At 34.4% G+C, this 14848-nt stretch overlaps 1 protein-coding gene across 4 annotated transcripts in view; it reads left to right on the forward strand.

Moving 5' to 3' along the window:
* Positions 1 to 13487, forward strand: part of csrnp3 (cysteine-serine-rich nuclear protein 3) — a 115350-nt gene extending 101863 nt beyond the window's left edge. Inside the window, exons 4-8 of one of the 4 annotated variants that reach the window (XM_087268523.1) lie at positions 1 to 89; positions 270 to 566; positions 5090 to 6924; positions 8703 to 9082; positions 10063 to 10686. The exon at positions 1 to 89 is cut by the window's left edge and continues 171 nt beyond it. In XM_087268523.1, the coding sequence (XP_087124649.1) occupies positions 1 to 89; positions 270 to 566; positions 5090 to 6202 (1499 nt within the window). In that variant the 3' untranslated portion in view covers positions 6203 to 6924; positions 8703 to 9082; positions 10063 to 10686. Of the gene's footprint in view, positions 90 to 269; positions 567 to 5089; positions 9083 to 10062 lie in introns of all 4 variants that reach the window. The other 3 variants (XM_087268524.1, XM_087268521.1, XM_087268522.1) reach the window with 3 other exon arrangements.
* The last annotated feature ends 1361 nt before the right edge of the window (positions 13488 to 14848 follow it).

Here is a 14848-nt window from a genome sequence, read left to right on the forward strand (position 1 = left end):
GAGAGTTCGCCATGGAGCAGGAGAGGATCCACAGAGACATGCTGAGAGACCACCTGAAGGAGGAGAAGCTCAACTCCATACGCCTGCGGGTCAGTAAATATGTATATATTATTAAAAAAGCTAGAACGCTGTAATCATTGGCTTCCATTAGCTTTTCCAACTATTCTAGTCAATGGCTTCCAGTTTCTAGTTCAAAGTGTGCTTCAGCTAAACACAAACTTACCTGGGTCAAAGTGTTGTGAATTGTTTTGAAGTGTTCTGGTTTTCAGTTGACGAAGAACGGCTCAGTGGAGTCTGAGGAGGCGAATGCTCTGACGCTGGACGACGTCTCTGATGATGACCTTGACATTGATAACACAGAGGTGGACGAGTACTTCTTCCTCCAGCCACTGACCACTAAGAAGCGACGTGCTCTGCTGCGCTCGTCCGGAGTCAAGAAGATCGATGTGGAGGAGAAACACGAGCTGCGGGCCATCAGGGTGTCCAGAGAAGACTGTGGCTGTGACTGTAGACTCTTCTGTGACCCAGAAACCTGCACATGCAGCCTAGCCGGCATCAAGTGTCAGGTGAGAGGACAAGAGTACACACACACACACTCACAGGTGAAGTCTGAATTATTAGTCCTCCTGAATTATTATAATCCTCCTATTATTATTAATAAAAGATTCTCAAAAGTTACTCTGGTAAAATAGTTTGTTAAAATACCCCAACATATAACCCAACTATAGGTTATTATAGCACCTTCCCAACTATGGGTTATTTTGATTAAATGTTATTTTTTCCATTGTGGTATTACTAATACTACACATTAAAAACGTTGAGTTATTTATTTAACCCAATGGTTAAGTTAAACATATTTGGTGCTGTGTTGGGTTATTTTTACCCTTTATTTGGTTATTTATTAATAACTCAACCAGTTGGTTTAAATATTTGGTGCTTTGTTGGGTTATTTAGAACCTTTATTTGGTTATTTATATTATTACCAAAGAGCATAGAATCACCAAGAGGCGACACTCTTGTGTAATTTGGGAAACAGCCACTAGAGGGTGCGGCGGTCATTTTGGAATGAAAACTCCAATAGAACAACAGCATATTATTAGTCTGTTAAATAAACTAATAAAAGTGCTGATGATTATGATAGTAAGTGTTGTATTGTCGTCTTTCAGGTTGTATCTCAGCTTTAATGCGCTTTTTAAAAAAATAAATAAAAAACAAAGCAGCTGCTTGCCATCGTGACAGTAATGAGATCCAATGGACAGCTGATCACTTTCACTCCAAAAAGGTGGAATCCAGGGTTGTTGCTCAGTGCTGCTGTTGCAATGGAACGTTCTATTGAGTGTCGCCTCTTGGTCATTCTGAGCTCTTTGTTATAACTCAACCAGTTGGGTTAAAATTTTGAATTTCAACAGTCAACTGATTTATTTAACACAGAACAGCTGTATTAATATGTGTGCGTAATGTTGTTTTTGTGTTATAAAAGTTAAGCTCTTGTGCAATAATATTATTTTTGTTTTATCAAATGAGCTCTCCATATCGTGTATTTTATATCCGTTTCACCAGCACTCTTAATTATTGATGATACAAATGCGCACTTCATAGCCGATCTATATTAAATAGCTAAAACGCTTTCTCTACCTCACGTGTTCATCTCCACACCCAGATAGCAAAATGACATAATTTCAACCTAAAATCAACATCTCTTTTGATATCGAATCCACGTTGATCACCGATGTTGATTCAACATCGTTTTGCTCATCGGGGTAATGTTGAAACGACGTCAGGCACTCCATTCAAATTGAACCTGAAATCGACGCAATTGGTTACTTACCCAATGTTCAATCGATGTTGATTTTCAGTCAATCGAATCGACGTTATAGAATCCACGCATTGTCAACATATAATCCACCTAATTGGTTTGTCTACCTAATGTTGAAACTATGTTGATTTTAAGTCGAGTGGAACAACATAGAATCCACACATATTCAACATATAGTTTGTTTGTTTTTTGCCGTCATTCTCATGATTAGGACACAGCTGAGATGCTTATTTATTTATGTACACACCCATAATTATAAAACTAATAGTAGTAGTAGTAATACCAGAATGGAAAAAATAACATTTAATCAAAATAACCCAATGCATTGGGATAAATTATATAACCCAATGAATTGGATTAAAATAACCCATAGTTGGGAAGGTGCTATAATATCCTATAGATGTGTTATATGTTGGGGTATTTTTAACTCAACTATTTTAACAAGGTACTATTAGTTTTATAATTATGGCTGTGTAAATAAATAAATAAGTGTCTCAACTGTGTAATAATGGTGAGAATGACGGCAAAAAAACAAACTATATGTTGAATATGTGTGGATTATATGTTATTCCAATCGACTTAAAATCAACCAATTAGGTCAATTATATGTTGAATGTGGATTCTATTACGTCAATTCGATTGACTGAAACTCAATATCGATTGAACATTGGGTAAGTAACCAATTGCGTCGATTTCAGGTTCGATTTGAATGGAGTGCCTGACTTCGTTTCAACGTTACCCCGATGAGCAAAACGAAGTTGAATCAACGTCGGTGATCAACGTGGATTCGATATCAAAAGAAACTTTGATTTTAGGTCATTTTGCTATCTGGGTGTGGAGATGAACACGTAAGGTAGAGAAAGCGTTTTAGCCATTTAATATAGATCGGCTATGAAGTGCGCATTTGTATCATCAATAATTAAGAGTGCTGGTAAAACGGATATAAAAAACACGATATGGAGAGCTCATTTGACAAAACAAAAATAATATTATTGCACAAGAGCTTAACTTTTATAACACCAAAACAACATTACGCACGCATATTAATACAGCTGTTCTGTGTCAGTTAAATCAGTTGACTGTTGAAATTCAAAATTTTATAGTATGAATAACCAAATAAAGGTTATAAATAACCCAACAAAGCAACGAATATTTAACCCAACTGGTTGAGTTATTAATAAATAACCTAATAAAGGTTAAAAATAACCCAATTACCAAGTACCAAATAAGTTTAACTCAACCATTGGGTTAAATAAATAACTCAACGTTTTTTAGTGCGTAGACATCAATGTGAAACCAAAATAATCCTCAAAAAATATAATTCAATACAAAATATTGTAATATTTTATTGCACATAATAAATATTAAAAACATTTTTAATTAATTAATTGTAATTATAAATGTTCTACCAATTATTATATAATTAATAATATATTATTTATTTTATGCTAACTTATTTTAAGTTTGAATTGAATATTTTGCATTGAATTATTAATTCATTCATTTATAAATGTTATTGATTTTGTAGTATTGTGTAATGTTATAAAGTAGTTTTATCACATTTTTTCATGTAACAGTAAAAAGTGTGAAAGTCAGTTTAATTGATCATTAATCAATTTTAAGTTATATTTATTTTGAGGTGACCTATGACCTCAACAGGTTGTTGTTGTAAAACTCACCCAGTCGCTGCAATCACACGATGAGCTGATTAGTGTTCACGAGTTTCCATACTGCAGTAAAGCCAAGCCTGTCAAAGCAAATCTAACATGGCAGACAAGCAAAAGTAATTAAGAGTAATTAAGTCTGGTTATAAAGTTTAATGGAGAAACGGTACGCTCTGATTAAATTGATTTAGATGTCAGACAGCAGACAGATATATTTCACATGGTACATCAGGTCTTCAGTAGAGAGGGAAACTTTATTTAGATTATACTTCTTCAGTATAGGGAAAGTTACTTCAAAAATGTATTTAATTACATCATTAAAATATTCTGAAAATTATTTATTTACTAATTACTTGACTGAATATTCCCAAAAACTCCTGAAAAATCCCTTTTAGCTATATAGAGCAACACAGTGGCGCAGTAGATAGCACAATCGCCTCACAGCAAGAAGGTCACCGGTTCAAGAATTGGCTGGGCCAGTTGGCATTTCTGTGTGGAGTTTGCATGTTCTTCCCATGTTCGTATGGGTTTCCTCCGGGTGCTCCGGTTTCCCCCACAATCCAAAGACATGTGATATAGGTGAATTGAGTAGGATAAATTGGCCATAGTGTATGTGTGTGTGAATTCAAGAGTGTATGGGTGTTTCCCAGTGATGGGTTGTGGCTGGAATGGCATCTGCTGTGTAAAACATATGCTAGATAAGTTGGCGATTCATTCCGCTGTGGTGACCCATGATTAATAAAGGGACTAAGCCGAATAGAAAATAAATGAATATAGTTGAAGTCAGAATTATTAGCCCCCCTGAATTATTAGCCGCCCTGTTTTGTTGTATTCATTTTGTATTTTATATATATATATATATATATATATATATATATATATATATATATATATATATATATATATATATATATATATATATATATATATACATACATACACACACACACACACACATACACACACACACACACATATTGTATTTTATTTTGTATTTCTTATATATTTTTTAATATATTTTTTTATATATTTTCTTTTTTTTATTATTTATATATTTTTACATATGTATATTTATTTATATATTTGTTTGTTTATATTGTTTTATTTATTATTCTTATATTAATTACTAATTACTAAATAAAATGAAAAGTTAAACAATGTACACTGTAAAAAGAGATTAGTTACATTTATAAAGTGAGTAAATCTATTGCCTTAAATTTATTAAGTAAATGAACATTGCTGAAATGTGCATAATTATAAAAATTACATTGTTGTCCTATCAAATGAAAGGCAAAATTGCCAAAAATGAATCCTAATTTATTTTTTTACATTGTTTGCCAAATTTAAATAATTGTTTGCATGATTATGAAGTACTTTTGGTGTATGGACATACATGATTAATGTGCTATATAAATAAACATTACATTACATAGAGAAATTCAATAAACTATAATTTGACTCTCACACTTTTTTAAATTTATTATTATTATATTTTTAAGTAGCTAGTTTACTTTTATGACTGATTAGACCCAACACTGTTCCTTGCTGTGTGTGTGATTCAAACCATCCTCAAACTGGCCTGTGCTCAAGTGTTTTTGGATGTCCACAGGTGGACCGAATGTCTTTCCCTTGCGGCTGCACGAAAGAGGGCTGCAGCAACGCAGCCGGCAGGATCGAATTTAATCCCATCCGAGTGCGGACTCACTTCCTGCACACCATCATGAAGCTGGAGCTGGAGAAGAGCCGCGAACAGCAGAACTCCGGCGCTGTGGCTGGAAACGGATTTCACAGCGACCCCAATGGACACTGCAGCCCGCTGGCGACGGGACAGCACGCACTGGAGTATGCAATCCCAGATACAGTCCCGCAGACCACCATCATGCACCTGCAGTCTGGAGACGACATGGACGAGGTCTTGGAGGACGAAGAGGAAGAGGAGGAGGATGAAGATGAAGAAGATGAAGAGGATGATGAAGATGATGAAGATGATGATGATGATGAAGATGAAGATGAAAAAGACGATAGCAGCAGTTTGTGCAGCTTATCCGATTCCAGCACGCAGAGTTTGGCCAATAGCGACTCTGAGGAGGAAGATGATGATGAGGATGAAGATAAGGTGAAGGAGTTTGAAACAGGATTGGCCAATAGCGAAGTGGCTCCGCCCCCTTCTGTGATGCGTTACTCTGAGAATACGATCACGTCAGACAACCAAACAAACGGCAACTCGTACTTCATCAACTCCACCGCAGAGTACTACTCAATGGAGAACGTTACCCCGCCCGTACTTTTGGCCTCCAACCAATCCAGTGAGCCCTACATAGGCGACACTGCGTCTTATCAAGACAGGGTTAACGACTCAAATAGGGTCATGTCTCAGGGTCCCTTTAATGTGACCGCTGACCAATACGCGGACTATTCCCAGCAGCCAGAGCAGCCATATGCTAATCACCACTTGGCCGTGATTGGCTGCTGCACTCCAGAGCCAGAGAAAAGCATCCAATCTAAAGGGAGCTTCCTCAGCCAATCAGGAGAGCTGAACCAGATGGAGTTTCAGAACTATCTGAACAACAACACGCAGGATACAGGCTACAATGCCAATGGGAACTGTTATGTAGCTGAGCAGCCAAAGGAGATGCCTCACAATCTGCCTGACGTTTCGCTAGCGGACACCGCGAAAGAAACTACTTTACTGGACGCTTTCCCCGAGCCCACTCCGGTTTAGATTCAACAAGCAAGAGGCAAGAGAGTATAAAGCAGCTTTCAATTCTGCACATCAACGTTTCATTTCGACAGATTTCCTGTTTAACGTTTTGAACGGGGGAGGGAGGGGGTGGTCCAAAAATATGTATTTTTACTGAACTTTGCAAAGAACAAAAACTGCAAACTCAAAGCGTATGATAAGCTTCAGGTTGGAGGCATACTTTAGGCGAGTACGTCATTGCAAATGCTTCTAATTTCGATAACAAAAAAATCTCATAATATAATTTTTGTGTTGATGTAATCTACAAAAATGCGAATTTGTGAAAATGGGAATGATGCGCACATGCATTGTATGTTTAGTCTATAGGCAAGAGTGAGTACTTGACAACCAAAAATATCACTGGTGGACGACAGAATCGTTTGTGCAGCCATATAGTGTTTCTTTTTGCAGTCACGCTGCCGTCTACTGGCTTGGCATGCAGATAGCAGCCTTTTCAGGCTGATATCACGAGGAAACTAAACTATTTTACGTACTTTTACTTTAGTGGCTACTTCATACGAATTTGTACGAGTTCAGTCCTTCAAAAATGTACGATTTTAAAAAGGAGGCGTGGCACCCAACTGCATCCCTAAACCCAACCATCATTGGGGGATAAGCAAACCGTACTAAATTGTATGAATGAGATCGTACGAATTCATACCAATTAGTCACTGAATTAAAAAGTTACGAATTGCCATGAGATTGTGTTGGCCTTTTCAGTTATTTTCGCAGATTTGTGTACTTTAATCATCTGTTTATAAAATCTTTCAAAAATGCAAATGAAAAACACCCATTTTTAGTATACTGTCGCCATGTAAGCATGATCTTGAGCTTTAGTCATTTGCATAAAACATGCAGAATTTCCATACAAGGCCATAATTCTTAATTTTTTTAAACCATTTTCACTTTTTAAACAAACAAACAAATAAACAAAAACAACACAAGCTCTCTAAATATACTGCCCCCCAAAAAGTATAATTATTTTTAGTACACCCAGGTTATAAATATAATTTTTTTTCCCCTTAAATTTACCTTAAATTGTATCACATTTATTGGTGGATGATGGTTTGCTTTAAAAAAAATGTTCTCGAGCTTGAATGCTTAAGCCTGGTTTATACTTCTGTGTCCAGGGATCGGCGTGACCCACAGTGCATGCAACGCGCATAGCTGTGCATTCATACTTCTGTGCGCTATTTCTGTTGCTTTGCTATAACAATTCCGAAATGTTAGCTGAGAATAGGTGTTTATGTTCCTCTGCGTCGAGTTTTTTCGCTGGTGTTTTGTTTTTTCGGAACGCTTCCTTAATGAACAAGTGGTTCAAACTCGCTCATTTTGAGGCAGGAACCGGCAGGAATGCAACAACTTTAATCGTAATGTAAACACAAACCAACAGTCTCCATCCGGAGCTCCTTGTAAGTAGTCGCTCCATCGGGCTCACGCGGCTCTCAGTCCCACCCACACTTGTCAGCACTTCCAAGCCGACCAATCACAGAGCTTGCGCTACGCGTCGTTGCGATTTGTAGTTACATTTTTTGAGAGGTGCACGTCAGCGACGTAGACGGCGAGGGCTATGTGCCCACACGTAGGCTGCACTGTAGTATACACGTGCGCTTGACGCAGAAGTATAAATCAGCCTTTAGTGACCCTGACCCGTAGTTTTGAAGGAAAAACTAAAAAATATCGCCCCCTTGAGGTTTTTTATCACCATAGCAGATATTTAAAGGGATAGTTCACTCAGAGACTAATACTGTGACTTGCTCTGCTCAATGTCACTGAAAAATGTTCTCGTAATACCATTTTTGTGTGAATGTAATCAACAAAATTGCATTTTTGTGAAAATGGGAATAATCAACACAATCTCACGGCAATTCGTAACTTTGATTTTGTAGCTAATTCATATGAATTTGTATGATCTAATTCGCACAATTTAGTACGATTTGCTCATCCCCCAATGACGGTTGGGTTTAGGGGTGGGGTTAGGTGCCACGCCTCCTTTTTAAAATCGTACAATTTTGTACGACTGAACTCGTACAAATTCATACAAATTAGCCACTAAACTGGCCAAACATAAAATACTTACATTTTCTCGTGAGATCAGGCTGAAATGATGCACACATGCATTATGTGTTTGGTCTATAGGCATGAGTGAGTACTTGACAACTAAAATATCAGTGGTGGACTAAAGAAAATCTTTATTGCAGCCATATGGTGTTTCTTTTTAAAGTCGCCATCTACTGGCCTGGCATCAGAATGCAGCCTTTTCAGCCTGATCTAATGAGGAAACGCAACTATTTTTAATTCATACAAATTTGTTCAGTCGTATGAAAATGTAAGATTTTAAAAAGGAGGCATAGCACTAAATCCCATCTCTTAACTCAACCATCATTGGGGGATGAGCAAAATTGTACTAAATTGTATGAATGAGATTGTATAAATTCATGCGGATTAGCCACTGAATCAAAAATTTACAAATGGCCGTGAGATTGTGTTGGCTTTTTGAGTTATTTTTGCAGATTCCTATGTACTTTAATCATCTGTTTATGAAAGCTTGTGCAAATGCAAATGAAAAATTACCCATTTTTAGTACACTGTCATCATGTAAACATGAGCCTGAGCTTTAGTCATTTGCATAAAACATGGAGAATTGCCATATAAGGCCTTAACCCTAAACTTTTTACATGGTTTATTTCAGCTTTAAAACAAACAAAAACAACACAAGCTCTCTAAACATGCCATCCTCCAAACTAATTCAAAAACCTTTTTGGTAACACTTTATAATAACTACACACTATAAATCATTTATTAAGCATTAGCATATCGTGAATTCATTATCTATGAAGCATTAACTCTACATTAATAAGCGTTAGTAAGCAGTTTATAACTGCAGCTACAAATGCTCTATTCTTGACTTACAAACATGTTTAAAATGTGCTTAATATTTGTATTTTCATACTTTAATAATGATTTATTTTTCATTACTAAATTAAGTATCGCATTATTTACAAACCATTTGTATTTAAGAGTAGTTGAGGGTTTTTAGGATCATTCAGAATGCGTTATTACTATATTACTATTACTATATTACTATATAGTAATATTACGATAATACTATATATGCTAATAAATGCTTTATTAACTCAACTTCATGTAGTTTTGTGACCTAATCTAAAGTGAGGACTATTTATGCTTTGCAAATTGTTTATAAATGTCAAATAAAGGCTCAGTTAAATTCTAAACAGGAAAAAAGACATTATTCATTCCTATTCATTTAAAGATACACAAATAAAACTGTACTTCAAATGAAAAATAAATCTTTGCAACCTGATCTAAAATAAAATCACTCTAGAGTTTAAACATTGCATCTTATTATATTGTTAAATTATTATATTGTTGTTGTTTTATCCAGTTTTATGTCGTATGTCCTGTTATTTTGCAATGTTTAAACTTTACAGTCATTTTACTTTTTAAAAAAGATTGCAAAGATTATTGTTCATTTGATTCTGAGCCTTTATTTGTCATTTATAAGGCATTTATAAAGCATGAATAATCATTACTTTAGATCAGGTCACAAAACTGCATGAAGTTGAATTAATAAAGCATTTATTAACATATTAGTTAAGTATATGTCTGAATAATAAGACATATAAACATTGATTTCAATAGTGTATTAATCATTTACTAACTCATTCTGAATGATCCTAAAAACCCTCAACTACTCTTAAATACAAATGGTTTGTAAATAGAGCGATACTTAATTTATTAATGAAAAATAAATCATTAACTAAGTATGAAAGTACAATTATTAAGTACACTATATAGGTGCTAATAAGTCAAGATTACAGCATTTGTAGCTGCAGTTATAAACTGCTTACTAAAGCTTATTAATGTAGAGGTAATGCTTGACAAATGATGAATTCACTAGATGCTAATGCTTAGTAAATGATTCCTAGTATGTAGTTATTATAAAGTGTTACCACATTTTTTAGCACACCCAGGTGTTTCATTTTAACATTTGGCTTCAAATGTATTATGTTAAAACAATTAAATTGTATTTATTGATGGATGATGGTTTGGTTTAAAAACGTGCAAATGCGAAGTGACGCTGACCCATAGTATGAAGGCAACACATTAAAATAAGAATAGCACTCCCTTGAGGTTTGTTACCGCCATAGCAGATATTTAAAGGGACAGTTCACTCAAGACATCAAAACTGTGATTTGCTCAGCTCAATGTCATTCAAAGCCTGTGACGTTCTTTCTAATATGGGATATAATAGAAGGTATTTTTTAAACTAACAAACACTGAAAAGATTCTTCTTGAAAACGTCGGGAAGCATTTGCATTTACCTACTGGAACAAAAGTATATTCCTGGCCTTAGGCTCGTGCAATGTTTCTTGTAATTTCAAAAGTTCTAGTTTTGAGCAGAAATGTGGATAGAACTTTTCTATGTATCTGTGTCAGTGGTGCAAAAAAAAAAAAAAAGAAAACTGAAAAAAGATAGTTGCTGTTAGTGTTCTGAAGTAAGTGTATATCTAAATGTTTGATAAAAGCATGTTTTATTTTTGTTTGTTTTTTTTAGCTCTCATTGCTGGTTTATGGTTTTGTAAGAGTTTGATGTACTGTAAAAAGAGAAAATAATACTGTTGCGTTTTCGTACACATTCTTCATGCTTCTAAAGAGTTGGTGAAAGCATGAAAACGGCTCTTAAAATGTGTGCTGTTCATTTGCCTTTGCTTACAAAACCAAAACCATGATATTTAAGTTGTGAACACGATACATTTCCTCAATATGATTGCACTTTTTTCCATTGGCTGAATTGTAACCAATCGTTACCTGAGCACTGAGGGGGGGCGGGGCTACCTGGTACCGTGCCATGACTATGGCTGTGTTCGGAATGGAATACTTGCATACTACTTAGTGAATACTGGATAGTATGCACTCTAGGTACTACTTAAATACCTCTTTGATATTTGGCAGTGGAAACAGTCGCTCAAATTACTCAGATGCACTGCACTTTTGGATACAGTATAGAAACACATACACTACCTGACAAAAGTCTTGTCGTTTTTAGAGCAACTTGACTTCTAGTTGATCATTGGGAAAAGTGGCAGAAGGTGGATTTTTCTGATGAATCATCTGTTGATCTGCATCCCAATCATCACAAACACTGTAGAAGACCTACTGGAGCCTGCATGGACGCAAGACTCTCACAGAAACCAGTCAAGTCTGGTGAAGACAAATCATGGTTTGGGGTTACATTATGTACAGGGGTGTGCGAGAAGTCTGCAACATCAACAGCCTGAGGTATCGAGACATTTGTGCTGCCCATTACATTACAAACCACAGGAGAGGGCAAGTTCTTCAGCAGGATAGCGCTCCTTCTCATACTTCAGCCTCCACAACAAAGCTCCTGAAAGCAAAAAAGTTCAAAGATTGGCCAGCCCAGATACCAGTGTGAACATTATTGAGCATGTCTTGGATAAGATGGAGGAGGCATTGAAGATGAATCCAAAGACTCTTGATGAACTCTGGGAGTCCTGCAAAATCGATTTCTTTGCCATTCCAGATGACTTTATTATTAAGTGATTTGAGTCAGTGCAGAGATGTATGGATGCAGTCCTCCAAGCTCATGATGGAGTCAGACACAATATTCATTCTGTTTCCACTGCAGCATGACTTTATATTCTATACTGGACATTACTTCTATTGAGTGACTTTTGTCTTAGCAAAGTCAGACCTTACTGCCCTAACAAAATAATTAAAAATCAAGGCATGATCATATTTTATTTTGGTACAATAAGCGTAATCTAGGGGCCTTTGCCTTTCATATAAGACACTTCTGATACTAAATGATCAACTAGAAGTCAAGCTATTATCTGCTGTTCCTAAAACTTGCATAGGCGACTTTTGTCAGGTAGTGTAGTGCATACTAGTATGTTAGCATGCTATTCCAAACACAGCCTTAGATTATTTTTTATAACATATCTTCAAGTTTTTAGGGGATATGTGAAGGTTTTTATTTTCAATGACACTAACAATGAATTAATCTATTTGTGTTTGCTTGAAAAAGACCAATAGGAGACGGAAAGTTTTAACAGTTTTTTCCAGAAAGATTTAACTTTTTAAGCCAGATGAAAATGCTGTTTGTCTTATGAAACTCTTTGGGATTATACAGGGATTTCTGATGAAATGCACTTTGACTGCGAGTTTAAAAAGTCTAACATACAAAAAAACGAATATTAGCTGTGCGATACTTTAAATGCATCACACAACTGAAAGTATTGTATGGATGGAAACAGATGTTTTCTCAATTTATAGCGAAAGGAATATATTATGGCGTGATGTGAAAACATTCTCTCAATATCCATTTTGAGGGGAACAATTAACCTCATGGTTATTTAATTTTTGAAATGAGCTATGACTGAACAAATCATTCTGTGGAGTAATTTGTTAAGTGCAATAGTTTATGTGAAACGCTGTATTAATTTAGCATCAGAATTCCTACCATTTTAAAGGGGACGTTCACACAAAAATTCTAATTTGGTCAAATTTACTCACCCTCATCAGTATTTTTCCAAACCTAATGCAGATTTGTTCATTATCAAAATCTTCTTGATAGTTTAAAAGCACAGATGGGGTGTGTAAATAATACCAGGATTATAACTTGTGTGAAATGCAACCTTAAAGCACCGACGAGTTTATAGAAGAAGCCGTTTTTTAGCGCACAAACATTATGATGCATCTGTCAGTTTGTTTCTCCTCTTGATGGAACGAGAGGCATTGTCCAATCGAGAATGTCCCTTAATAAGCTCAAGTCAGGACAATCAAATGCCTTTTACGTCATCAACATTGTAGCGTGAACGAAAGAAGCAGATCTTTAAAGGTGAAGGGTGTCGTTTAGCACTTAATTGATCTTATAAGCTGAATTAAACCATGTATGAACACAAACTCCTCTTTGAGCTGTACTGACATAAGTTATCATTAAAAAAGTGTCATGCAACTAAAAATTCTGAATTATGGAAAGTCAAAACAAGGGATTTAATTGAAGTAAAAACAAGGATTGTGACATCAAAAGTTGAAAGCGACACAATGTTAAAAATTCTGGTCATTTCATGACAGCAGCAACAGAAATTGAGAACAATATTTAAGTTAGCGTTGTTAAGATATTTGCATTTTGTATTTATATAAAGTGTTCATAAACTTGCAATGTCCCTACAAGTAAATCATTTTAAACCTAAAATTTTAAGGGAACATTTTTAAATTATGTAAAATAAATAAATAAAAATACAGCATTGCAACAAACTTTTGCAAGTAATTTTAGTAAATACAATAGAATGAATAGCTATTACACTTATTGATGGAACGTTATATTAAAATTGTCATTTTATTTTTAATTTGAACTTTTTTTTAATTAAAGGACAAGTTTTGTACAAAAAAAAGGGCAAAAATGCACAAGAAAAAGGTCTAAATTATGCTAAAAAATAAAACATCGCTACAAAATCTTGGTCATTTTAGCAAAACTGTGGTTATACAAATGGAAGGCAATCCACAATAAATAGGAAAGTTTCAATTATGCTAAGAAAATACAACATTGCAACAACATTGTGCAAATCATTTTAGTAAAACTGTGGTTTAACAAATGAAAAGCATTGCACAGTAAATCAATAAATAATAGTTAATAGACTTTTATTAAATTTTTATTACTGACACTTTCTCTGTAATACAGTTTTTAACATTTTTAAATTTTAACAATTTTATTTTTAATAAAGGACGAGTCCACTTTTGGATTTGTATAAAATGTTGATTAACTTGCAATGTCCCTATCAAACAAGTAAAAAAATATAAATTAAATTAAGGAAAGAGTTTAAGTTATGCTAAAAGAAATACAACATTCCAACAAAATGTTGCGAGACATTTTAGTAAAACTGTGGTTAAACAAATGGAAAGCATTGCACAATAAATAAATAAATAAACAGGTACTTGTTACACAATTATTACTGCCACTATCTCAATAATAACATTTTTATTTTATTTTATTTTAAGCCTATTTTTAAAAAAGGACGAGTCTGATTTTGTAATCGCATAAAATGTTCATTAACCTGCAATGTCCCTATCAAACAAGTTAAACATTTTAATTGAAATTGACAAAAATGTACAAGGAAAGTTAAAACTATGCTTAAAAAAAGTTATTTTAGTAAAAAAAAAAAACTGTGGTTATACCAATAGAAAGCAATGCACAACAAAGTTATTTTTAATAAAGGATGAGTCAGATTTTGTATTAATATAAAATGTTTACTAACCTGCAATATCCCTATCAAACAAGTACAAGGAAAGTTTAAATTATGCAAAAAAAAAAAAAAGAAGAAGAAATAAATTGTTGCATGTTGTATTTTTTTAGCTTAATTTAAACTTTCCTTGTACATTTTTGTCAATTTAGATTTTTTTTTATGTTTGATAGGCAAGTTAATGAAAGTTTTACATTAATACAAAACCAAACTCGTCCTTTATTAAAAAATAAGCTTCAAATTAAATAAAAAATGTATTATAGATTATAAAATGAAAAGCAATGTACAATAAACAAATAGTTTTTATTACAAAAACAATATTACAATTTTAATTTTAGTTAAA

This window comes from Danio rerio, chromosome 9 (assembly GCF_052040795.2).
Source record: "Danio rerio strain M-AB ecotype USA chromosome 9, GRCz13ab, whole genome shotgun sequence".
Taxonomy (NCBI): Eukaryota; Metazoa; Chordata; class Actinopteri; order Cypriniformes; family Danionidae; genus Danio; species Danio rerio.